This window comes from Carettochelys insculpta, chromosome 3 (assembly GCF_033958435.1).
Source record: "Carettochelys insculpta isolate YL-2023 chromosome 3, ASM3395843v1, whole genome shotgun sequence".
NCBI classification, from domain to species: Eukaryota; Metazoa; Chordata; order Testudines; family Carettochelyidae; genus Carettochelys; species Carettochelys insculpta.
Genome location: NC_134139.1, coordinates 144885916 through 144912780, shown reverse-complemented (window position 1 = coordinate 144912780; position 26865 = coordinate 144885916). Strand labels below are relative to the sequence as shown.

Here is a 26865-nt window from a genome sequence, read left to right as displayed (position 1 = left end):
GGAACACTTAAGCGTCCTGAGCTGGAAACTACAGTCCAAAGCACTTTTTATTTTTATTTATTTATTTATTTATTTATTTTTGGTTAAGTACTGATATGTTTGTGGATGGTGGTTGTTGAGGTTTTTCCTGTTATGTTTGGAGCAATATAGGGTTTTATGTATTGGTGTGCTGTTGAAATTTAAGATTTGTAGCTGGATGCTAAAGTGGCTTTGCTAAAGTGCTTCCAAAACCATCACATTCATTCATTATTCATTTAAGTATTTCAACTTTATTCTGAAGGAAACAGTATTTGTATAGTTCTAGTTGTTGAGTCACTTGCTTCATATTAATGTTCCAGTGGTGCATGCATAAAGCACGTTTACCTACATTAAAGAAGAGAGTAATTTTCCTTGAAGAGTTTACCATCTGTGAGACTGTACCCTGTAACGTAATTTGTCTTGAAGAATTTACCTACTGTGAGACTGTTGTAATGATAGCATTTGTCAAACACACTCTGTCAACTTTCATTTTTTCTTTCATGGAGCTGTTTTTCTTGTGTGGGTCTCTCTCTTTATACCATGAGGTGGGAGGGTTCCAGAGCCCAAACTACTCTATGCTAATTTTATAACCAAGATCCTGTGAGCCAGAGTCAGTGGACATGGGTCAGCCAGGGGTGTTAGGACATACCCTAAGAACTTTGTTCTGTTTTTTTAAGAATGCTGTCAAATCACTGTCTGTAGGTTTCCCCAAAGACAGAAGTGCAAAATCAGTTGAAACTTCTGCATAAGAACAGTTGTGTAAGATCCTTTGTGCCTAATCAAAGAGTTGGGGAACTTTGAGTAGTGACAGAAAGTTGTGTCAGTTTTTTAAGTGCTACTTGACTGCTTTTTTGTTTTGATAGAATACAGACTAACAAAATAATGTATTAGGTGATGAGCTTTGTTTCAGCTTCGCAGAACAAGGTATAGATGAGTTTTTAGGTGCAGTTCTGTCAATGAAGGATCAGTGCAAGCGATGTGTTGTACACATTAATATATTTTTCAGGATTAGGAATGTAAGTAATGTTTGTTCTTCCAGAATTATTGAAGTGACTATTGATAACTTTGAGAAGGGAGACAGGGATATTTAATACAGATTGAACCTGTCTAGTCCAGCATCTTCAGGACCTGACTAATGCTGAACAAGAGAATTTGACAAACAATGGGAAGTCAATATTGTCTAGCAGCATTAACAACGCTTCCACTGCTTACTGGGCTCTTAGAAGACATTTAGGGGTAAATTACAGCTAAATAACAGAACAGAACACTGAGAGCCAGGACTGGTGGCTGTAAACACACTTTATGGAACCACCAGCAAGTTGGCCACACCCATAGTAAGTGGCTGTCTCTTTAATTAAAATCATGCTGGACCACAGATGTTGCCAGATGAGAGAATGCCAGATGAGAGAGGTCCAACCAGTATTAGAATTTGTCAGTGCAATTATTACGCTAGCAGACTGGAGATTTAATTAGGAGGTTGTGGAGGATTGTACTTTTAAGGAAATACTGGAAAATGCCTTTACAAATGAAAGATGTCAGAAGAAATTTAAACAATATTAATATAATTTTAGCAAGGATGATAATAGTTCTGTGAATTGTGGTGAAGAGAAACTTAGGGAAAAAAAGAGAGACTTGCTAAACTGTCAAAATAGATGGATCATATGCTGATTCTTCTTCCTCTGATGATTATTCCATCAGAAGGAGAAAATTCAATTCTGAATCTGATGAGTTGAATATAGATTCTCTGGAGTCATCTGTTTCAAACAAAATATTCACACAAACTGGTAAAGATGGGGGAAAAATATTGTTTTTAAACATGCAGTAGAAAGGAGATACAGATTCAGGCAAATACTCCCCATTTAGTTTTAGATTATCCTTATTTAAAGCAGATGGGAATTTCCAAATAAGGGCAGAAGACCAGAAACAAACATCCTATGATATTTGTGTATAGTAAAATCTGAGATAACACATTTGAACATGTAGTTTGGGTTTTAGTAAAATAGATGTTGCAGATTCTACAGTAGCAAAAGATACAGAAAACCCAGCAAAGGGATAATTTGTAACTAGAATAAAGTCAGAAAAGAAAACACTTGGGAGCGGGGGAGAATGAGAGAGAAGGAAATGAAAGATCTTCTGGTGCTGGTTTTCAGATCCAGTGAAGAAGCTGATTCAAAGCAAGCTATAGAAATTCCTGAGCAGACCAGACCAAAAAATAAAAATTAAAAAAAAAAAATCAACAGCCTACAGGTCGGTAGGTGACATGGTGAAGATCAGAAGGAATCTTATTGGTCTCAAGGAAAAATTTCTATCCTTAAAGCCAGCATGGTTTAAGAGACAGTATACCCTCTTAAGTAAGTAAAGAAGACAGACAAAGGGTGGGATAAAGGAAGTATTCTTGTCTTCATTTTAGCGGTGCAGAACTGGAATCAGGTTTTCAATTGAACGACTAATATTTTCATATTTTTATTTGTGTGTAATATCATTTAATGTAGCTTCTAATGCTGTGCAAAACCCTTTTTAAAAAGGGGATGGTAAAGTTGAACATCACCTGAGTGTCATGATTTTTTTCTTTTATTTAGGAAGATAACTCCTGGAGACTTCTGGATTTCCCACTGTTAGTGAGAAGTCTATGGATACTTATTTTGCCCAAGAGAGTGAAAAATGTGCTTTTTTTTAAAATAATTAGTAAATTGATGGGCATTTGCTTTACTTTAATATTAAAATGTGTTGTGAATCTAGGAGAGAGAAGTTTGTTTGCTGAAAATATTTATCCTGTTTATCTTCATATGAGCTGCCTTGGACTGCTCAATTAGATATTGTTTAACTAGTTGTTTATTAGTGTCACTGAACTCTTGTCTATTACAACCATGGAGTCTGGAACTTATAAATAATGGTTAGAAGGAAGGGCCATTCTTCTACATCTTGTATGTTACAATATATCTAATGTCCTTTAGTCTTCATTATTTTGGAATATATTTTTATTTCAAACACATGTGCCTTCAGTGAGCTTCCATGTAAGATAATATATTTTTGGTTCTTCTGATTATTAGAAGAGCACACAGGCTTGTTTTAATGGTGTGATCAGTTCAATAACAGAGATCCTCTTGAAACTGTCCTGTTATCACTGAGTCCTCATACCTGCCCACCACCCTGTTCTGCTAAGCCAGAACTTCTGTTCTCCCTAGTATTGATACAGAGTTGGGTAGTGTGTCTCACTGTGCATAAAGTTTATACAGAGTGAGTTTGTAAGCTGTTTGTCACCTTTATCAGTGAAAGAGAGATAAGCACAGCTGTTGTCACCTACAGGTAACAATTATTAGTAAACCCAAGTTATTTTATTAAGTATAAAATGTAGGATTTATGGGATTTCAAGTAAGAGCAGACAAATCAAAGCAAGTTATTAAGCAAAATAAAATAAAACACACTTATATTGATATTCTAGAAACTTGTTACATGCAATTTCTTACCTTAACAGCATCCTTCCTTGGGTTTGATCCTTCCCTCTGTTCAGTCTAAGATATTTCCAGCAGTCATCCTAGGTGGTAACCAAGAGATCTGCTGGTATCTTGAAGGAGCCCTATTGGTTGGTTTCATACCTTGATATAGATTTTGCTCAAGGAGGGAATCCTTTGTGTTGAGTACAAACTTTTCTCACTTTGCGTGGAAAAGGGAAGCATGCAAAATGGTTTCCAGGGTCAGGTGGCCTGGTCACATGTAATTGTAGGACCAACCATAGTCCAGGCTTACAGGGGAAGCAAAACTAATCACAGATCATTGTCTCAAATACCAGTCCATGATGTTCCTGAAGTACCACTAATGGCCCTCACTTAGCAGGTCTAGATCAGTGAACAGGTTTATATTTCATATTTCTAACTTCAAACACACAAATGATACATGCCCATAAATACACCAAACACATTCTACACATTACAGCAGGGGTCAGAAATCCCTGGCATGGGTGCCAAGAATGGCATGTGAGCTGATTGTCATTAGCACACGAGGCCAGAGCTCAGTCCTGCCACTCCTTGCCCATGCAGCTAAGAGCTTGCTCAAAAGCTGCAACCTGTAGATGAACAAAAGATCAACTAATGCTACCAACGAACACCTCAAAAGTAATGTTCTGCATCTTTATTAATGAAGCTGTTATTAATAGGACTAGTAATGACTTTAAAAATATCATTGGCACTCAGACTGGACATAGAGGTCAAAAGGTCAAATTTGAGCACTCTGCCTTGGAAAGATTGAACCCTGCATTATAAGTTTTCAAATGATTGGTTACATGCAATATTTTGCATCAAGCATATTCAAGTTAGAAAAAAATATTCACAAGCATATTTGCATAAAGAATATGGAGGTGCAGTGTCACAAATGACATCTAGGCTACGTCTACACTAGCCAAAAACTTCGAAATGGCCATGGAAATGGCCATTTCGAAGTTTACTAATGAAGTGCTGAAATACATATTCAGCACCTCATTAGCATGCGGGCGACTGCGGCACTTCAAAAGTGACGCGGCTCATCCAGACGGGGCTCCTTTTCGAAAGGACCCCGGCTACTTTGAAGTCCCCTTATTCCTATGAGCAGACAGGAATAAGGGGACTTGGAAGTAGCTGGGGTCCTTTCGAAAAGGAGCCCTTTCTGAATGAGCTGCGCGGCAGCGAGCCGTGCTAATTTCGAAGTACCACGGCCTCCCGCATTCTAATAAGGTGCTGAATATGTGTTTCAGTGCTTCATTAGTAAACTTCGAAATGGCCATTTGCATGGCCATTTCAAAGTTTTTGGCTAGTGTAGACACAGCCCTAGAGTATAAATGCTGGAGAATAGTTCAGTTTTTGATGTTCAGCCCCACTTCATTGGCAGTAAATTGGTACAGGTTGAATCTCTAGTCTGGCACCCTCAGGACTTGACCAGTGCCAAATGAGAAAATTTGCCAGACCACAGTAGGTCAATGTTGTCTAGTAGCATTACCAATATTTTCACTACCTACTGGACTCTTAGAAGATATTTAGAAGTAAATAACTGCTAAATAACAGCACAGAATGCTGAGAGGAAGGACTGGTGGTTGTAAACAAACTTTATGGGACCATGGGACCATAGGCAGCTTAACCACACCCATGATAAGAGGTTAGCCAGCTAACTAAAATCATGCCATATTATGGATGTTGCCAGAGGAGAGAGTGCCTGGCTAGAGAAGTTCGACCTGTACAATACACTATATCAAGGGCTATCCCTGAAAAAAATGGGGTTGAAACAAATTTTGGACCAATCATGACCATTTCATTTTAAAGGTAAAATACAATGAGACTGTTCTTGAGTGTGAATTTTTAATTTGGTAGAATGTGCAGTGAAGTTTGAATATTTAAAACTATTTTAAAAAGGGAGGGTATGTCTGACAATGCTACATACATGTGATAAGTTTAGGACCAGTAACAGAAGTACTATCTATACTTGAGCTATAAGATTAACTCATTGGTATGCTTCAGTATTAAAGTTTGGAAGGTAAAATTTTGTCATGGTTATGTTTAGTAAAAGTCATGGTGAGGTCACAGGCAATAAACAAAAATTCATGTTCTCTCCCTGATCTTACTAAATATAATGGACAAAATGGTGTTCAGCTATGCTCAGCTGTGGGCGGGGGGAGAATCCAGCACCTGTGACTCCTGTGGCTGTATAATATGATGGGGTTTCTGGGCACAGATAGAGAAATCAATCTGGGGTACCTTTGCTTAAAATCAGGCTACTTACAGCCCCAGGCTGGGATTTCTGTCCCTCTAAGGCAAATCCAATCAGCCACAAAAGCACCTCTGTCAGTCCCACTGGAAAGCCAGAAGCCACAAAAGCAAACCCGCAGACTTCCCAGCTGCTATACCAACCCAGACAAACAACCCCCAAACTCAGTGGAGTGGCTCTTAAAACCTATTTTACCAACTCCATACAAATTCTTCTGGGCCCCAAAGGTTCCAGCCACAGTCCCTGGTTAATATATACTTGGATCTTACCCAAAAACAACACACTTGCCCAAATGCTTCAGGTCTAAACATCTAAAGGTTTCTTAACAAAAAAGAAAGAAACAGGGTTAGAAAGAAAAATTGTTAAAGTGATACTTTATGTATATCCATTACAGCTATTGATGTAGGCCAGTGATGTTATATTCTGATTCTTGAAAATCTCTGAAAGTCCATCCCATAAGGGATATAATTCCAGGTTACATTGCTTTAGATACTAGAGAATTGTACATCTGGCCAACTGGGGTCAACATGCTGGAACATGGATCCTGGGAAACAGGAACAAAAGACTCTTCCCAGCTGTTGTGGATAATTCTCTGAATACATCCACTCAATGTGCAGTGGAAGTTAAAAGAGCAAACTGAATGTTGGGCATCATTAAGAAAGGAATAGAGAATAAGACAAATATCATATTGTCTCTGTATAAAGCCATAGTATGCTCAGATCTTGAATACTGTGTGCAGATGTGGTCCTCTCATCTCAAAAAAGACACTTTAGAATTGAAAAAGATTCAGAAAGAGCAACAAAAACTGTTAGGGGTATGTAATGGCTGCCATATGAGAGAGATTAGTTAAGTCTGACACTTTGTCACCTGTGAACAGAGGCAGTTAAGTGGGGGATATGATGATAGAGGTCTGTAAAGCTGTGGTGTGAAGCAACTTTGTAAGGAAGTGTAAAGACAAGAACTGGAGCAGTGGTTTTCAACCAATGTGCTGCAGGACACTGGTGTACCATGAGAACTGTCCAAGTGTGCTGTAAAATTTTATCAATTTCCCTTCACTGTGGGTCATTGCAGAGCCAATGCAGGGTAGGGGGTTGGAGTGGGGGAACTGACGACCGCAGACCAGCTGGGGATGAAGAAGCAAGTCTGCCTGAGTCCCAGCTGGCATGGGTTTTGTCAATTTTCTCTCCCTCTCCCTTTGCAGAGTCACCGTAAGGGGAAATACCAACCCCTCAGTACCCTGTTTATGCTGGGAGGTATCTCAAATGCTGCTTCCTGACCTGAACGAGCTGGTGGGGAGCCCATCCCACTTCTTTCTGTGGCAAAGGGGTAGGAGGGCAGGAACCTGTTGGAGCTGAGATGCAGTTTAAATGCCACATGCTAACTCCAACAGGTTGTCAGAGAAGGGAGTCTGCTTTCAGGCATTACTCATTTACTCAACATCCCTAGCATGGCATTGAGCAGATTTTGAAAATGTGTCTGTGCTCACTGTTTAAGACACTGTATGCTGTGGTGGATTTAAATCATTAATGTATTTGATCTTTGTTTCGCTTGTTGTATGCACTACTATGTTGCAAAACTCTTTAGTAAAACCATAACCGCAGTAAATGTAAGTAAATGTGACATTTATGAGTAATGGATTCAGCTGAAAAAGTGGGTGTGCTGTGGAATTTGGCTCATGGAAGCGTGCCATGTTACTGAAAAGGTTGGGAACCACTGAACTAGAGTTACCAAATGAAAATATGCTGCAGGTTTAAAACAAACAAGTGGAAGTATTTCTTCAAAGAACATACAGTCAACCTATGGAATGGCTTGCCAGCAGATGTGGAGGACAAGACAATAACAGAATTTAAAAAAGAAATTAATAAGTTCATGGGGTCTAGTCCATCAGTTACTATTAGTCAAGATGGTCAGGGATAGTGTCTAAACTCTGTTTCCTAGAATCTGGGAATGGATGAGAGTGGATGGATCACTTTACCTGTTTTGTTCATGACTTCTGAAGTGCCTGGCATTGGCCACCATTGGAAGACACAGTATTGGGCTCAATGGAAGTAGGTTTTGACACATTTTTATGTTCACCTTCTCTTCTTTAGCAAGTGAAGCAGAAATCTTGGGGGGGAGGGGAAGGGGGACTGAAAGACATATTCCCATCAGTGTCATCTAAGGGGATATTGGGTTACAGATTGTTGTAAAAAGACATACATCTAGTATCTTTATTAAGCCTGTTATTTTTAATGTCTAAAGTTGTGAATTGTCTCCTAGATTTGTTTTTCCAAAGTGGTGGTGTGCAGGTTTCTTTCAAGGATGGGGACTGGCAGGTCAGATCTAGAGTGATGACCCTTAAAAGCTTGACTCTTTCAAGTTGATCCAATAAAATATATTACTAGCTTGTCTCTCTTTCTTAAAATGGGTGAGTCTGCCCTAGCTACATTTCAGAATGGTCTTCAGTAAAACACGTTGCAGTACTACAAAAATGCATGTGGCATCTTATTGTTGCGACTGTATCAGAAAAGAAAGGGAACAACCTACCCTTGTGGTTTGCCAGAGACAAAGAAATACTGAAACTAAGTAAGTTGCAAGTGATAAGTAAGAATCTAGGAACATTCAGAAGTTTAACACTGGCATTGCAAAACACTTCCACAATATTTTCCGTAAACCCTCAGTAAGAGATCACACAACTGCTAGCTCATCCAGTTCCTGCTGTCTCTTAACTGGGCCATCCTTACTCATATGTAAAGGGTCAGCTAAAATAATTAGGACATATGTATAAACTTCTATATAAGCAGAGAAGAAAGTCAACTAGTTCCTGTGACTCTTAGGCACAGTCAACGCCACCAAGCAAAATCTGTGTGCCACCCCCACTCACTGGGATCTATCATCCAAAACCCTTGCTCAGTAAGGGGGTGAAACATTCCCCTCTAGCATCCAGTCTTTTAAGCACTGAACACTTTCAGTCTCCTGGCCTCAGGGGAACAATATGCACACCAGATTATATAAATCCAGGATCAGCACCTTGCTTAATATCAGAGCTCTTAGGAATGTTTATGCTAAAACAATGATATATTTATTACTTAAAATTCAAGATTCATGTAATAGTAAGGGTATTGGAAACAAATGGTTAGATATCTAACAACATTATAACACGCTTCCTAGACACTAAATTTAAGCAGTATGTTAACCAAAGTAGTCTTATCTAATCCAGTGTTGTCTTCAGATTTTTAACCAAATTTGTCAGAGATCCCATTTTCAAAAATGTAAACACACTGCTCATTTACTTCCTTGGTCTAAGTTACAGCGGTGTCCTTTTTGCATCACTTAGTCTTTAGTCTTTGTACACAGGCGGGAAACACCTGATGGTTGGTTTGTTTGGTTTTTTTTTCCGTGTGTGCTTCTCCCCTGTTGATGTCACATCTCTTACAATTTGTGACTTTGAGTGTAAATTATATCCATTTCTAACCTGTTCTGAAGAAAATTGTTTTGTATCCTGCCTTGATACATACTTCAAAATTGTTTTTCTGTATATCAACATAATTACTTATATAGTATTTTTACATATATTTCACAATGCTATTAATAGCCATTGCAACTCTGACTTCAGTTTAAGACCTCATGTGACAATCTTTGGTGAACCAGAGAGTAGGTAAGTATACAGTCAAAATACTCCTGTAACCACCTGCCAGGTGGCATTAAGTGGTTCTTATATCACAATGGGGTACTGTGAGGCTCTGTGTCTGAGCATTATTGGGGAGAACCAATGGGGGTTCTGAAAAACAGGGTGGTTCTTCTAAAACAGCCAGGTGTAGCATTACTAGGTGCTCTAGGAAAGTGAACACCACGTAAACAATCAGTGGTATTAAGAGATGCTCACTAAAATAAATAACCTGGACACACAACACCTATATGCTATTAAAAGGAGAGCTACAACTAAAGGTAACTGTAGTTTCCTTGTCAGACTGACAAATATCTATAGGCATCCAGAAGTGACCTACCACTGTTTTGTTAATAACTTTCCATCAAGAAAATGATGCTGGTGACGTCATCAAAACTGTTAGCATCAAGCAATGATAGACCTACAAACCACAGTTTGAGGGTATGTTTATTTGACATCTTGGCTACATCTTGGCTACATCCACACTAGCCAAAAACTTCAAAATGGCCATGCAAATGGCCATTTCAAAGTTTACTAATGAAGTGCTGAAATACATATTCAGCGCCTCATTAGCATGTGGGCGGCCACGGCGCTTCGAAATTGATGTGGCTCGTCCAGACGGGGCTCCTTTTCGAAAGGACCCCACCTACTTTGAAATCCCCTTATTCCTATGAGCAGATGGGAATAGGGGGACTTCGAAGTAGCGGGGGTCCTTTCGAAAAGGAGCCCCGTCTGGACAAGCCACATCAATTTCGAAGTGCCGTGGTAGCCCGCATGCTAATGAGGCGCTGAATATGTATTTCAGCGCTTCATTAGTAAACTTCGAAATGGCCATTTGCATGGCCATTTCAAAGTTTTTGGCTAGTGTAGACACGGCCCTTGTGTTTTTAACAGGCTTTAATAATCCAAAGTAATAATGGGCTCAGGTTCTTTTTGTTGACAATTTACAAGCTATGAAGTGGAACTGGAGTCATTTAGCTAGCAATTGAATAGACATATAGACTCAGCAGGAGACTAGATGAAACATCACTCTGAAAAGACTGTGTATGTGCTCACTCCCCTCTGGATGCTGTACATACAGGAAGAGACGGATTGCTCTTAGTCTGAACAATCAAAACAGTAAAGTAATTAGAAAAATCTTCAGAGATAGGTGTCTCTTCTACTGAGTGAAAAGCATGAAAGACAAGAAAATAGTGATTTGTTCACTCAGGGAAACCAGAAGTTTTTTCTAAAGTATTTGTGTTTGCTCCGTCAGATTATGTATTTGGTTCAACTAACTTTTTAAGTTACAAGCCACAAAGAAAGCAAAAGATAGTGTTGGAGGGGAATGTTTCTGTGTTAATGTGAATTAAACACAAAAATAATTTTATGCTTTCATCACCTATAGTGGTGAGAACCAAAAGACTGACTGTATGACATTCAAAGAGATTAACTGTCTTCACACATTCTGGTTTCTTTAAACACTTACAGGATGCTAGCTTTCTTTAATTTTTTTTAAAGTAGGGAATATAAGGAAATGTAGGAAGTTCAGCATGAGACATATTTGCTCCAGTGTTACCTTTTAGTAAACAATACTGCTACTGAACTTTAATGATGATGTACTAAATTCTGAGAACAATACACCTTGACAGAATTTTTGTTGCATCTTCACTTTAGCTGTAAATCCAACATAAAGAAAGAGTAGTTATGTGAGTAAATGAATAAATGAAAAATAAAAAGGTTAAAAACAACATTGGAAAGGCTTTTATACTGACAAAAATAGAATTGGAAAAACATGCATTCCTTATTCCTCAAATATTAGTGTGAGTCTGTAATCTAGTTTACAATGTTATATTTTCTCGTATTGCACGTTGACAGATTTATTTGAAATTATAGAAGTTTCTTTTTAAAAACACCATAAACTTTAATTATGGCTGCTGTATGCAAGTTTTATGGAAGAGTATGGTTACATTTGTTATAAATTAGGGTATTTATATGGGGATGTTGAGGTCTGTTAATGAAAAAGGGAAACTTTCCCTTGACATGAGTTGATTTCTGTTATGGAATAAATGTACGTCACTAGAGTAACATGCCTGGTCAACTATCCCAAAGTTGGGACAGTTCTTTCAGATCACATTATTGTTAAACGCAGCCTTCTCTTGGATTTGTATTTATGCTCCGGGTAGAAGCATGAAGGAAAATTTGTAAAGGTGCACCAAAATCTAATCCACTGTAGATGCAAAAGGCATTATCACATTTCATTTTGCTGTACTGACACTTTTTAAATAACAATGATAAAACTATAAAAACAGTTGTACATGGATCATATTGGACAGATGTTTAAATTATAACATCTACTGGCTCATTAGTATCTGAAAGTATTTTTATTCTGTTAATTTTCCAGAAAAAATAAAACTCAGTATTAATAGTGGGTTTAAATAACTTATAATACAGATCATTTTTGATAAAGGTTACTCCTTCCATCTCCTCCCTGCTATGTAAACATTGGATTCTTATTTTCTATTCCCGTTTGAAAATCTGAAGAAGTGATCTTACCCATGAAAGCTCATTACCTAATAAGTACATTTGTTAGTCTTTCAGGTGCTACAGGACTTCTTGTTTTTAGTAGGGGCTGGATGGGTTAACTCAGACAGCCCCAGGGCCAGGAGAGCCCCTGATGGTGCCCTGCTGGCAGCTCCCATCCTGGACTTGGCCAGGCCAGGAAATCTGAGCAGCCCAGGGGCTGATAACCAACGGTCCAGCCCCAGGCCCAGCCAGGAGAATCCAGGGGCGGAGCTGGCAGGGGCTGATGCTGGTTTTTGGGAGTTCTGGTTTAAGGAAAACAAGATAAGAAAGAGTTTACTATAACATGTAGCTGGATAAAGAAGGGATGCTGAAAGATTTTTAACATAGGAAACATTTATTCCTTGTGCCAGTTTTATTTTCCATTCCTCTTTGTGTTGAAGTCTGGAAAAATGAGAATCCTGCTTTCTTTTCTTCTCTTTTACTGTTAATATTTTATTTAAGTCTTTGAAATCAAATGTTGACAATCATAATATCCTTGGAATTTTCTGTACAAAATAGGTCTTTTTTCTGCATTGAATTTGAAGCAAATATTTTTTAAACAAAATTAAAAAAAAAAGAGAACTTAAGCTCTTAACTTGAGTAGAGAACCCCTGAATGCATAAGTTGGCACTCTTGTTGATCATATTTACATTATTTTCATTAAACTTTTGTATTATGCTTTCCTCTTCTTTTCTGCCACAGAGAAAATAAAGAACAATCATTATTATTGTTTCACCCACCCAGTAGCAAGGATACAAAAGATATATGAATGCAGCCTTTGTATACAGACCCCATCTGCCCCATGTCCCTTCCTTCCAGCTTGTTTTCCTCCTTGTATCTAGAAGCATATGTCTGTTTTCTTTCCTTCTTCCTTTAGTTATCATTCTTGTTTTATTTTCTAGGAATAAGAAAAAAAAAAAAAAGAAAAGAGAGGCTCATAAAAGAAGAACAAGTAAATGGATAGCCAAGAATTCCAGTTATCCTGCGGAAGATAAGACAACTGGAGGAGCATTTTGAAGACAGAGAAGTGTTTTTTCTAACTAGGTATTTATTTGTTCATTTTTATGGTACCATTGTCTTAATATCAGGGGGTCAGTACTGGAGTCCTCCACCTTTCACCAGGGTACTTGGAAGAATGGCAACACCTGAAGGATTTCTCATTGTCTCGATATTGCCTTTTTCGTGAGTGTTTGAGTGGAGTGCTATCTCCTAATTGCTAGTCTGGAAAGACTAGCTGACCTTGAATCTGTTGACCTCAAATGCCTTGACAAAATAGACTGAGTCACCTTGATTATATCTGCTAAGTTTACATAGTTCTGTTGTTGAAACCCAAAGCCCTAGTTTGGCTGTGTCTTCACTGAGCTTTATAAAAGAATCCTGAATGTACAACTTTCTTCCTTTCCCCTAGTTACTGAATGAGCTGAGAAAAATTGGCTGAGACAGATGTGGTGGTATTGCTAGCTATTAAGTGAGGTTACCACTCATGTTTTTCTGCTTGATAAGTCTAGTATTTAATCTCCCTATATGTATCTGAAAATACTAGATGATCTGCCTATGTCTTTGTTTTCTTCAGTTACCCACAGCACCTCAGGTAACTGTATTGAAGTTTGTTGAATAAAGTTTGTTGCTGAGGTTGCCTGGTGAATGGTAGAAAATTCTCCACATTTTGTGTGAGACATCATAGACAGTGAGATATCCATGAGGTAGAGTAATTTAAGAAGCATTCATTCTCTGATTTCTTCAGAATATTTTCGACTTGTAACAGTTTCCAAGGATTTACACCTTTCCTGTCTTCTTCATCTTTACGTTTTGGGATGTTGCTTTCCACTGCTACACTGATTTTTCTGCTTTGTTATTTTGGAGGTCTTTGCTGTAATGCACTCCCCATTAACTCTCTCTGTTACTTCTCAGTGGAAGCATAATAGAAGCTGTCTTTCAAAGTAGCCTTTTTTAGTTGCAGTCCAATCTGCCAGGCAAGGTGATGAATGGACTTCTCTTAGTATTACTCCTCATCCTTGCTAGGTAGGGACCGTCGAATTGAGGAAGTAAATGCATGGTTACGCAGGTGATGTTGGAGAGAGGGCTTTCGATTCTTCGATCGTGGGATGCAGTTCCGGGCACAAAGATTATTGGGAAGAGATGGGGTCCACCTAACCAGGAGAGGAAGGAGAATTTTCGCAAGTAGGCTTGCAAACTTAGTGAGGAGAGCTTTAAACTAGGATTGCTGGGGGAAGGTGACCGAAACCCTGTGGGGAGAAAGGAACTTGGAGGCCGGGAAGAAGTGCAAAGAGGAGTGTACAACAAAAGTGGACCCTTGGTTTGAGTAGTGAGTGTGGGGAGATAGACAGGTTATCTAAGGTGTTTGTACACCAATGCCAGAAGCCTGGGTAACAAGCAGGAGGAATTAGAAGCCCTAGTCCAATTCAAGAACTATGACTTGATTGGAATAACAGAGACTTGGTGGGATGACTCGCATGACTGGAGCGCTGCCATGAAAGGGTATAACCTGTTCAGGAAGAACAGGCAAGGAAGAAAAGGAGGAGCAGTTGCACTGTATGTAAGAGAGCACTGTGATTGCTTGGAACTCCAGTACATGGGGGGAAAAAGCCTGTTGAGAATCTATGGGTCAAGCTTAGAGGTGTAGGTAGCACTGGAGAAGTGGTGCTTGGTGTCTGCTACAGGCTGCCAAATCAGGATGATGAGGTAGATGAGGCTTTTTTTAGACAACTGAGAGAAGTTTCTGGATCGCAGGCTCTCGTTATCGTGGGGGACTTCAGTTACCCTGATTTCTGTTGGGAGACCAATACGGCGGTACATAAGCAGTCCAGGAAATTTCTGGAGAAACTTCTTGGTACAAGTGCTGAAGGACCCGACCAGAGGTCGTGCACGGCTCGACCTGCTGCTTAAAAACAGGGAGGAACTAATAGGGAAGGTAGAGGTGGATGACAACCTGGGAAGCAGTGATCATGAAATGGTAGACTTCAGGATCCTGGATAAAAGGAAGGAAAGAGAGCAGCAAATTACACACCTTGGACTTCAGAAAAGCAGACTTTGACTCCTTCAGGAACCTGATGGGCAGAATCCCCTGGGATGCTACCATGAAGGGAAAAAGAGTCCAGGAAAACCGGCAGTATTTTAAGGAAGCCCTGTTGAAGGCGCAGAAAGAAACTGTCCCGATGCGCAGCAAGAGAAGTCAATATGGTAGGAGACCAGACTGGCTTAATGGGGAAATCCTTGAAAACGTAGGCACAAAAAGGTAGCTTACAAAAAGTGGAAACTGGGACAGATGTATAGGGAGGGATATAAACATATAGCTCGAGAATGTAGGGCAGTTATCAGGAATGCGAAAGCGCAACTGGAATTGCGACTCACAAGGAATGTGAAAGATAACAAGAAAAGTTTCTACAGGCATGTTACCTAGAAGAAGGTGATCAGAGAGGGCGTGGGTCCCCTACTGGATGAGGGCAATAACCCAGTGATAGATGATGTAGGGAAAGCTGAAGTACTTAATGCTTTCTTTGCCTCTGTCTTCACAGACAGACAGCTCCCAGACTAATGCGATAAGTGATGCATTGTGGGATGAAGGTGGACAGCCTTTGGTGGGGAAAGAACAGGTTAGAAGCTATCTAAAAAAGCTAAATGTACATAAATCTATGGGCCCAGACCTAATTCGTCCTAGGGTTCTGAGGGAGTTTGCATATGTTGTTGACGAGCCCTTGGCCGTTATCTTTGAAAAGTCGTGGAGATTGGGAGAGATGCCGGATGATTGGAAAAAGGCAAATGTAGTGCCCATCTTTAAAAAAGGGAAGAAGAATGACCCAGGGAACTATAGGCCAGTCAGTCTTACATAAGTCTCTGGAAAAATCATGGAGGGGCTCCTCAAGGAAGTCATTTTGAGGCACTTGGAGGAGGGGAGAGTGATCCAGGAATAGTCAGCATGGATTCATGAAGGGCAAGTCATGCCTGACCAATCTGATTAGTTTCTTTGATGAGATAACTAGCTCTCTGGATAGGGGAAAATCAATGGATGTGATTTATCTTGACTTTAGCAAAGCTTTTGATATGGTCTCCCACAATATTCTTGTCAGCAAGTTAAAGGAATGTGGATTGGATACATGGACGGTAAGATGGACAGAAAGCTGGCTAAAAGGTCGGGCCCAGAGGGTAGCAATCAACAGCTTGATGTTGGGATGGCGGTCGGTTTCTAGTGGAGTGCCCCAAGGTTCAGTTCAGGGTCCTGTTCTGGTCAACATATTTATCAATGACCTGGATGAGGGGTTGGATTGCACCCTCAGCAAGTTCGCGGATGACACTAAGCTAGGGGGAGAGGTAGATACGCTGGAGGGTAAGGACAGGGTCCAGACTGACTTAGACAAATAGGAAGACTGGACTGCAGGAAATCAGATGAGGTTCAATAAGGACAAGTGCAGAATCCTGCACTTGGGCTGGAAGAATCCCAAACATTGTTACAGGCTGGGGTCCAACTGGCTCAGTAGTAGTTTTGCAGAAAAGGACCTGGGAGTTGTAGTGGATGAGAAGCTGGATATGACTCAACAGTGTGCCGTTGTAGCCAAGAAAGCTAATGGCATATTAGGTTGCATCAAGAGGAGCGTTGCCAGTAGATCCAGAGAAGTGATTGTTCCTCTTTATTCCGCTTTGGTGAGGCCATATCTAGAGTCCTGTGTCCATTTCTGGACCCCCGATTATAGGAAGGATGTGGGGACACTGGAGAGGGTCCCAGTGGAGGCTGACCAAAATAATTAGGGGGGTGGAGCATATGACTTATGAGGAAAGGTTGAGGGAATTGGGGCTGTTTAGTCTGCAGAAGAGAAGACTGAGGGGGGACTTAGTAACAGCCTTTAGCTTACTGAAGGGAGGCTGGAGAGAGGCTGTTCACAGTGGTCACGGATGGCAGAACACGGAACAATGGTCTCAAGTTGCGGTTGGAAAGGTCCAGGTTGAACATTAGGAAAAACTTTTGCACTAGGAGGGTGGTGAAGCATTGGAATGGTCTACCCAGGGAAGTAGTGGAGTCTCCATCCTTGGAGGTGTTTAAGTCTTGCCTTGACAAAGCCTTGGTGGAGCTGATCTGATGGGTTTGGTCCTGCTTAGAGCAGGGAGTTGGACTTGATGTCTTTTTTAGGTTTCTTCCAGCTCTATTGTTCTATGATTCTATGAACTTCAGTTTTCCAATTGATGTAGGTGGTTTTTGCTGTGTGATGGACTTCAGTCTGAAATTGAACATGGACTTTTACATCATTCAACTCACTGTCCCTCCCATCTTTCTCTTATTCTCAGGACAGAAAACTGCATTTGTTGAATGTCTAATCTATTATGTGGTTACAGTTATCTCATTTTTCAGGAATTTAGAAACAGTGAGTCCTTTTTTGTATTTTTTGAGCTATCAAACAGAAAAGACTGCCACAAAATCTGTAATTTCTGGTTATATTCAAGTAGAATTACACAACTCGAATTGTAATTCCCAGAGTATTTGTGGAAAGTACCAAAGGAGCAGTAGAGGGGAAAAAAAGATTAAGTAAAACTAAAATATGGATGTAGACAGGGTGATGGTATGTCACCAGGTTGTTGTAATCAGAGAACTCCACTGCATTCGGTGTGGACTATGGCAATATGCTGCTAAAACCTCTGATTATGAAATACTATTAAACTTGTACCTATGTGCATGGGCTTATCTTATACAACAATGAATGGATGCAGAGTGTAGCAAAATATGTCACAAGTAAATGTTATGGCCCAAGAGTACTTCTGAGAACTATGCAACTTTGTTGCATGTATACATCCTTCATTTTTTGTCTTTGCACTGTGAGTGTTTGATTGGTCACTGCATGGAAAACATGGTGGCAAACTGTTCCAATGATGGTTCAGAAAAAAAACCCCCAGAAATACAATGATAAATCCATAATGTGTGAGAGTGAATTCATTGATTTAAAATAATGGTGCCTACTATGTTCTGAATTACTGGTTGTCAAGAGTGTGAAGCTTTCAAACTTGTTGCCTCATTTAGAATTACAAACCTGATGAATTTTTTAAAAAAAACAGTTGATTAATTAACATGATTTGATTCAAGCTGACAAGGTGAACACAAACTCCTTTCAGGAAACATATTTAAAATAACACTTTACACAGATTTGTCCTCATTAATAACCCTAACTTTATTCTCATGTCTGTAAATCTTTCCACAGGGAGGGAATCTAGCCTCTATAGCGATCAAGTCTTTGCATCAAATTTTGTATCTACAATTATTTTAATATTATGAATCTTCTGGAAAAATTGTTCACTCTTTTACAGCTAATGATTTTACATGAATTGCAAGCTGGTATCTAGTGGGGACTCGGTGGGAGGATGAACACGGAGGAGGTGGAGCTACTGAGTGATTCCAAGTATAGAAACTATGTAGCAGCAGTTGACAAAGCACTGAAGAATTTTGAATACTCCAGTGAATGGGCAGATTTGATATCAGCACTTGGAAAGCTAAACAAGGTATGACATAGCACATTTCATAAAAAACAACAAGACATATGGGAAAATAAAGATTTGAGGATTAATTCCTAATTATAACATAAAAAGATACAGTTTTACTATTAAACTGTTGAAACAAAGACCTTAGCAGATTAACTTCCACATAGGTTAAATTAGTCAATGTACAGAAATTTCTGAGATTAATAAGATGTTTAATTATGGATATCACTTTTTCTCAGACTTTTACAGACTCCTGTTTATGTGGCTACTGTCTTCTGTTCCTAAGGTCACCCCCATATTTTCCCCACAACCTCACAATTCTTGTAATCATAAAATATAAAGCTAGAGTATACTGGGGGTGGCTCTTTCTGTCCTTTATGCTGACCTCTCTCATGCTCCTAGCTAGACAAGATGGTCCCTCTACCTGATGTTCTCTCACACATGTTTGTCTTGTTCCATCTTGGCTGCACTGATCAAGCATGGAAGAAATTTACCAAGCATGTGTACGCTAATCCAGTTGTGTAACAATTCATCCTCAAATAAAAGCACTAAACACATAGTCCTTGCCAAAACCAACAGATTAAAACAAATTTCATGTATCTCTTACTAGGATTTCTGGCACATTCATGAACAAAAAATACTAGAAAAAAAATCTCCATTTCTGAATCATAATATATCCCAAAGTATTTTCCAATTTGCTTCAAATTTTAACTGCAAAATAAAAAAAAATTACTACGGGCTAAGTTCAGGTCCTATGAAATTCCCTGGCAAGGGGATAGATGGTGCAACTAGAAATTACGTTTATAATAGGAAGCTAGGTTCAGTACAGCTAGTAGTTAATTTTCAGTAGATGATACATGTAGGTTAAATCCCTTGAAATAATTTACTACGGAGTATGAAATAGTTTGTAATTTTTCAGCTGATTTTATTTTTAGGTGTATTTTCTGCATTTTACTTTCAGGGTAATCTGGGACCAGGAAATGGTCTAAGGATTTTTTATCCATGTTTCTTATAATTTTCAGCAGCCGCTATTACTTATAAGTGAGAAAGTGCCACATTTTTCACAGGAATACACTGAAATTGTTCAGACCCTTCCTTTTTGTTAAATTGGTACAGGTTTATTTATACTGAATGTCATAATTTCTAAACCTTTTAACAAAAATAATAATTTGCTCTAATTTATATTATTGGTCCAACTCTTTATTCCTCGTACTCCCAGAACTACCAATGAGAGTTTTCGATGAGGCCAGCATACAATATTGGACTCTGAACACTGTTACTTCTTTGTCAGTTACTCTGCATGATAAAAAATATGTAATTACTCAGTGAACTTGAATGGCACTGCACAAACATAGGTCCTGATCCTGTAAGGATCTATTTCTAGAAAGCACAGTAAGCTTGAAATAATTTGCATAGCGTATTTTGAGTAGATGTTAAAATAGGCTATATCAGCATGTGGTGCTGTCTAAATTGCACCACGTGCCAAAATAAAGCCCTATTTCAAGACAACCCTGTACTCGTCAGGCAATGAGGTATTACAGAGATGCCGGAATAGCGTGCCTGTTATGTCAAAAACTATTTCATGGCAACAGACGTGTTGCATAGACACAGACAGCTATTTTAGGCTACAACAGTGGTACCCCAAAATAGTGCTTGCCACCCAATCGTAGCCTTGCTGAATGCAGTTGGGTTCATTTTGTGCCCACATTTCTGCTCATGTAAGCTGCGTCTACATGTGCACGCTACTTCGAAGTAGCGGCACTAACTTCAAAATAGCGCCCGTCACGTCTACACGCGTCGGGCGCTATTTCGAAGTTGAAATCGACGTTAGGCGGCGAGACGTCGAAGTCGCTAACCCTATGAGGGGATGGGAATAGCGCCCTACTTCGACGTTCAACATCGAAGTAGGGACGTGTAGACGATCCGCGTCCCGCAACATCGAAATAGCGGGGTCCTCCATGGCGGCCATCAGCTGGGGGGTTGAGAGATACTCTCTCTCCAGCCCTTGCGGGGCTCTGTGGTCACCGTGGGCAGCAGCCCTTAGCCCAGGGCTTCTGGCTGCTGCTGCTGCAGCTGGGGGTCCGTGCTGCATATACAGGGTCTGCAACTAGTTGTTGGCTCTGTGTATCTTGCACTGTTTAATGAAAGTGTGTCTGGGAGGGGCCCTTTAAGGGAGCGACTTGCTGTTGAGTCCGCCCCGTGACCCTGTCTGCAGCTGTGCCTGGCTCCCTTATTTCGATGTGTGCTACTTTGGCGTGTAGACGTTCCCTCGCTGTGCCTATTTCGATGTTGGGCTGAGCAACGTCGAAGTTGAACATCGACGTTGCCGGCCCTGGAGGACGTGTAGACGTTATTCATCGAAATAGCCTATTTCGATGTCGCAACATCGAAATAAGCTATTTCGAAGTTGGGTGCACGTGTAGACGTAGCCGTAGTCTGTGCCGGAGCAGTTCTGCAAACTAATTGGCCTGAAGCACTTCAAATTTGCTGTGTATGTCCTATGGGATATTGAGTATTTGGGAGCACTGATATGGTTGATGAGGACTATAGAGTAGTCAATTTGTATAAAAAAGTTTTAGCTTTATTTTTTTTAATGTTGATTATGGTATTCTGAGTACATTCTTACACTAAATAATGATGCATTTTTAACAAAAACACCCACAAATTCAATGTTCAATTCAGCATTCCAATATCAAAGGTAATTGTGAATTCAGTTGTGACAGTTCAACAGTTTTTTGTTTAGCACATTTCATCAATCTGTGCTTTTTAAACAGCAGCTGTTGATTTTTGCCTGAAATAATTTTAAATGGAATCACAAACAGCCCTTTTTTCTGGTGACTTTTTAATGTCAATCTGTACAGGCAGCTGGAGAATTTTTATTTCTGTACTGAAAATACCACAGTGATAGATGTGTCATATAAACCTGAATAAAAAAGGATAAACTTTACCTGGGGGCCTTGATGTAAGTGAAATTGAACATATTTGCTCAATTTCACTTACAACAGGGACAGATGAAGTGTCTCAGGGTAGAACACAGAAGAGCACTTTATTAAAATTGAGTTGTGGGGCAGTTTTGTTTGGATCTTGCAAATATATTATGATACCCAAGTGGGATATGTATAATGGATTTACATTTTTGACAGGTTTTGCAAAATAATGCAAAGTACCAAGTGGTACCAAAAAAGCTGACCATAGGCAAGCGTCTAGCTCAGTGCCTTCATCCAGCCTTGCCAGGTGGGGTTCATCGGAAGGCACTTGAAACATATGAGATTATCTTCAAAATCATTGGACCCAAGCGTCTGGCTAAAGATCTTTTCTTGTACAGGTAAAAATAGTTGAATGTCATTAACTTTCTGATTTTTAGTTCATCTAATGTAGTTTAGAAGACTTTTTCAGTTTCGTATTTTAAACTTGTTTTTAAAGATAGACTCTATATATTGGAGCAAAATGACGCAGTGCAGCATCTTGCAGTGCGGTAAGTTACAGGCTGATGATAAACATAATATTCTGTAATCTAAACAAAGACACCACTGCTGATCCTTGATACAGGAGGACTGGCTTCAAGATGCTGAGCATTTCCATTAAAGGTAGCTTCAGCCATATGAGGATCCTTGAAAGACAAACTGTGACTTTTAAAGAGAAGTATTGTCTGGAGACCAAGGCTACGTCTACACATCACGCTGCTGCCAGCAGGGTCATGCAAATGAGGGCACTCAATAGTGCAAAGGGCTGCTTGTCTGCATAGTTGCGTACCTCGTTTGCATAGTTGTGGAAGATTGCCATCCCAGTAGAGCTTTCTGTCATCACAAAAGAAGCTGTGTAGATGGGATTCTGTTGACCCAAACCCCCTTGTTGGCAGCCCCTTATTCCTCATTTTTTTTTTCAGGAATAAGGGGCTGTCAGCAAGGCGGGGGGAGTTTAGTCAACAGAATCCCATCTACACAGCTTCTTTTGTGATGACAGAAGCCTCTACCAGGACAGCCATCTCCCTCAGCTATGCAAATGAGGTGTGTGGCTATGCAAATGAGTGTCTTGTCTGTGAATGCTTCCATTTGCATGACCCTGCTGAGAAACAGAAGACGACATTGTTTGGTTGTTGAGGGTAACATGACACTGTCCTCTCTCCCCATGCCTCCACCCATAGAGGCAGAGGCCGTGTCTACACTGAAACAAAACTTCGAAATGGCCATGCAAATGGTCATTTCAGAGATTACTAATAAGTCACTGAAATGCATATTCAGCACCTCATTAGCATGCCACCAGCCGTGGCTCTTTGAAATTGCCATGTTTCACTGTTGCCTGGCTCATCCAGATAGGGGTGCTTTTTGAAAGGACCCTGGGAACTTCAAAATCCCCTTATTCCTATCAGTAGATTCCTATCAGGGAATTTTGAAGTCGGTGGGGTCCTTTTGAAAAGGACCCCCATCTGGAGGAGCTGCGCAGCAGCAAAAAGAGTGGCAATTTTGAAGAGGCGTGGTTGGCAGCATGCTAGTGAGGCACTAAATATGCGTTTCAGTGCCTCATTAGTAGTCTTTGAAATGGCCATTTGCATGGCCATTTTGAAATTTTGTTTCAGTGTAGATGTAGCCAGAAAGAATAAGTTTCTTCAGACAACGTCCTATTTTCATTTCTATTGTGTATGAAAAAGCAGACATTTCTCACAAAGTTTTCTTTTCATCAGGGGTTGTTAAAATTTCTTTGGGCCCCTTTTTTCGGTGTGATTCCAACCATAATTTTTCCTAATATATAGTGATTGTTTATTGATTCAGGGTTTAATCTGTGACAAAAATGGGCTTTGGTTTAGGTTCTCAGTGGTTCTGAAAAGTAAAAGTAAGCATTTGAAATTTTTTGTATTTTGCAGAAATGGTGAAGATATATTTTTACTATCTAAAAACTTTGGTTTTGTTCATCGGATTTAAAACTAACTTCTGTTTTCCTGAAATGGCCGTAGAAGCGGCAGTTGCACCTAGTAAATATAGAAAATCACTTAGACACTTAGAATCACTTAGAAAGGTCAGATAAAAGACATCCTGTGCTGAATTATAACTTAAAGGGATCATCCCAGTGAAAAGATGGTTTGTTATATATGTCAGCTCAGGTTTTGAGAATTTGGGCAGCAATAATGATTTGGGAATGAACCACAGCATTAGCAGTCTGCTTTACGTTTGGCTCTGTTTAGTTAAATATATTGTTTTGGAATAGGGGTATGGAGGTGGGTATTAGTCTATAACCCACACAATGGGAGGAGAATCCTCATAATGGGAATAACCTATTGTTTATGTTGATTTCTGTGATTTTTCTTATACATATAAACTCTCTCCTTTTACCCTTTATAACATTCATGCATGACCAGTGGGGCTAAGGTTAATTTGAGGACTCGTTTGCAAATGTGGTTTGCTGTCAAGGCGGACTGTTGTTTTGTTTTTAAATTATTTTGTGTGTTATTCGTATATTTATTTTTTGTCCTACATTTTAGTTTTGTAAGGTACAAGATTTATAGTTTTCTATACGTTTAAAATTGTTCAAATGTAAACATTAGTTCCCATTATTGTATGACTTCATTTGTGCTTTCCTTATCAACTTGAAGACGCTTTGCTTGTGTTCTTTTTTTAATTGATAATTCTTTCTCTAATGCTCTGCACTTAATGTTTAATTTCCCAGAGATGGATCAGTTAAATTGATAGTTTTTTCCCTCCATCCAGTGAAAGTAGTTCAGTTTCATCTTGTTACAAATCACCCTTCTTCCTTTTCTTTGGATGAGAATGACAAGACTGCGTGAAGTCAACTAGGAGTCTCACTGTATCAGTCTATTAATGTGGGAAGTGCTAAGCACCATAGTATCTTTCCGCCAATACAAAACACGAAGATAAAAAGATTTGCTTGTGACAATGCTGGGCACGGCTATAACTGTTTTGTGTGACCTACTTCAGGTTTGTCACATAAAAAGCTTCCTGAAACATTATTATTGTTGTTGTTTATAGTTCTGGGCTATTTCCTCTTCTTGCCAATGCTGCTATGTCTGTCAAACCAGCGTTACTCAGCTTATATGAGATTTATTACCTTCCTTTGGGGAAAACTTTAAAACCTGGTCTGCAAGGATTACTAACTGGGATTTTGCCTGGATTAGAGGAGGGATCCGAGTACTATGAGAGGTAAGAATATGATACACTAACACATCTGTATGACTAAAATGTTTTATAACTTTATGAAGTATAGAATTTTGCTGGTACGTTAAAATATATATATATAAGTAATGGGTTTTATCTGGAAAATAACGTAATCACAGATGATTATTAAGGGAGGGGATGTTTTAAAAGATTCCAAATATTATTCTAGAAGGATAAACTACTAAATAATGGCATATATTAAAAGGGAATCAAAATGGATAGGCCCCAAATTGAATTCATTTTATAGTTTTGGTGGTATGCTGGGAACAGCCAGCATGGATTTGTAAAGAACAAATCATGTCAAACCAATCTCATAGCTTTCCTTGAAAAGATAAAGAGCATTGTGGATAGTGGAGAAGCGGTAGATGTGTTATACCTAGACTTTAGTAAAGCATTTGATGTGGTCTTGCATGATATTCTTATAAAAAAACTAGGCAAATACAACTTAGATGAGGCTACTATAAGGTGGGTGCATAACTGGCTGGATAACCATACTCAGAGAGTAGTTCTTAATGGCTTTCAATCCTGCTAAAAAAGTATAACGAGTGGGGTTCCGCAGGGGTCTGTTTTTAGGACCGGTTCTCTTCAATATCTTCATCAACGATTTAGGTATTGGCATAGAAAGTACACTTATTATGTTTGCAGATGATACCAAGCTGGAAGGGGTTGCAATTGCTTTGGAGGTTAGGGTCATAATTCAAAATGATCTGGATAAATTGAAGAAATGGTCTGAGGTAAACAGGATGAAGTTTAATGAGGACAAATGCCAAGTGCTCCACTTGGGAAGGAACAATCAGTTTCACACATACAGAATGGGGGAGACTGTCTAGGAATGACTACAGAAGAAAGGGATCTAGGGGTTATAGTGGACCATAAGCTAAATATGAGTCAACAGTGTGATGCTGTTGCAAAAAAAGCAAACATGATTCTGGGATGCGTTAACAGGTGTGTTGTGAACAAGACACAAGAAGTCATTCTTCCGCTCTACTCTGGGCTGGTTAGGCCTCAGCTGGAGTATTGTGTCCAGTTCTGGGCACCGCAGTTCAAGAAAGATGTGGAGAAATTAGAGAGGGTCCAGAAAAGAGCGACAAGAATGATTAAAGGTCTAGAGAACATGACCTACGAAGAAAGGCTGAAAGAATTGGGCTTGTTTAGCTTGGAAAAGAGAAGATTGAGGGGGGACATGATAGTGGTTTTCAAGTATCTAAAAGGGTGTCATAAGGAGGAGGGAGAAACCTTGTTCGTTTTGGCCTCTGAGGATAGAACAAGAGGCAACGGGCTTAAACTGCAGCAAGGGAGGTTTAGGTTGGACGTTAGGAAAAAGTTCCTAACTGTCAGGGTGATCAAACACTGGAATGAATTGCCAAAGGAGGTTGTGGAATCTCCATCGCTGGAGATATTTAAGAACAGGTTAGATAGATGTCTATCAGGGAGGGTTTAGACGGTATTTAGCCCTGCCATTAGGGCAGGGGGATGGACTCGATGGCCTCTCGACGAGGTCCCTTCTAGTCCTAGTATTCTATGATTGGAAAATGTATCCTATTCCATTTTACAAGGTCCCCCCCCACACACACAGACACTGATTGTTTTACAATTTACAAACTTTGAGAACAGATAGGTATAACACTTAATCTTGGTCCACAGTATAAATCTATATTAAGTGCAAGATATACAAATCAAGAGCAATAGGACCTTCTTTTCAGTTTACGTACTAAAATTCCTACAGTAGAAATGGCTGTTCTGAGTGCAACGTATATATGTGACTAGCAGCAATCAGACTAAGGAGCAGCACCTTTTTTCCTCTGAGTGAAAACCACAAACACAGGGGGAAGAGTGCTGGGATATTATTGACAAGCACCATAGCCCATGTGCAGCATACAGTGGGACCTTGTTCCTAAGAGGGATGAGAGCATAATTAGTCTTTGGAAGGAGTTTCTCTAGTTTTTTCACGCTAAGCTTCTAAGCAGGTCGTATAGACTCTCCAAGTAGGGAGCTATTAATATGGAGTTTACATGTTCTTAATATTTCAAGTGCCAAAACCCTAGAACTCTTAACTTTCACAGTTTGAGAGAGAGCAATCCTCCTGTCTCTTTCTTTGCCCCTGTTTAACAGCCGTACCTACATTTTTATGTTTGAGAATCTTGTTTCTACAGCATAGCAAAACACTTGTCTCAGTGCTGACCCCTGAAATGTCTACTCTGCAATTTAAAACCTGCAGCTGGTCCATACTACTTGACTCGAGCTAGAGGAGACAGGCTAAGGGGCTGTTTACTCCAGTAC

At 39.6% G+C, this 26865-nt stretch overlaps 1 protein-coding gene across 6 annotated transcripts in view; it reads left to right on the top strand.

Annotated features, from left to right (window-relative positions):
• DOP1A (DOP1 leucine zipper like protein A) overlaps positions 1-26865 on the top strand; it is a 118740-nt gene that overhangs the window by 822 nt on the left and 91053 nt on the right. For all 6 annotated transcript variants that reach the window (XR_012645089.1, XM_074990960.1, XM_074990959.1 and 3 more), the window contains exons 2-5: positions 12841-12982; positions 18248-18439; positions 21562-21743; positions 24400-24570. Coding sequence is in view for 5 of the 6 variants with exons in the window: in XM_074990960.1 (XP_074847061.1) it covers positions 18302-18439; positions 21562-21743; positions 24400-24570 (491 nt within the window). In the remaining variant the exon portion in view is untranslated. The remainder of the gene's footprint in view (positions 1-12840; positions 12983-18247; positions 18440-21561; positions 21744-24399; positions 24571-26865) is intronic.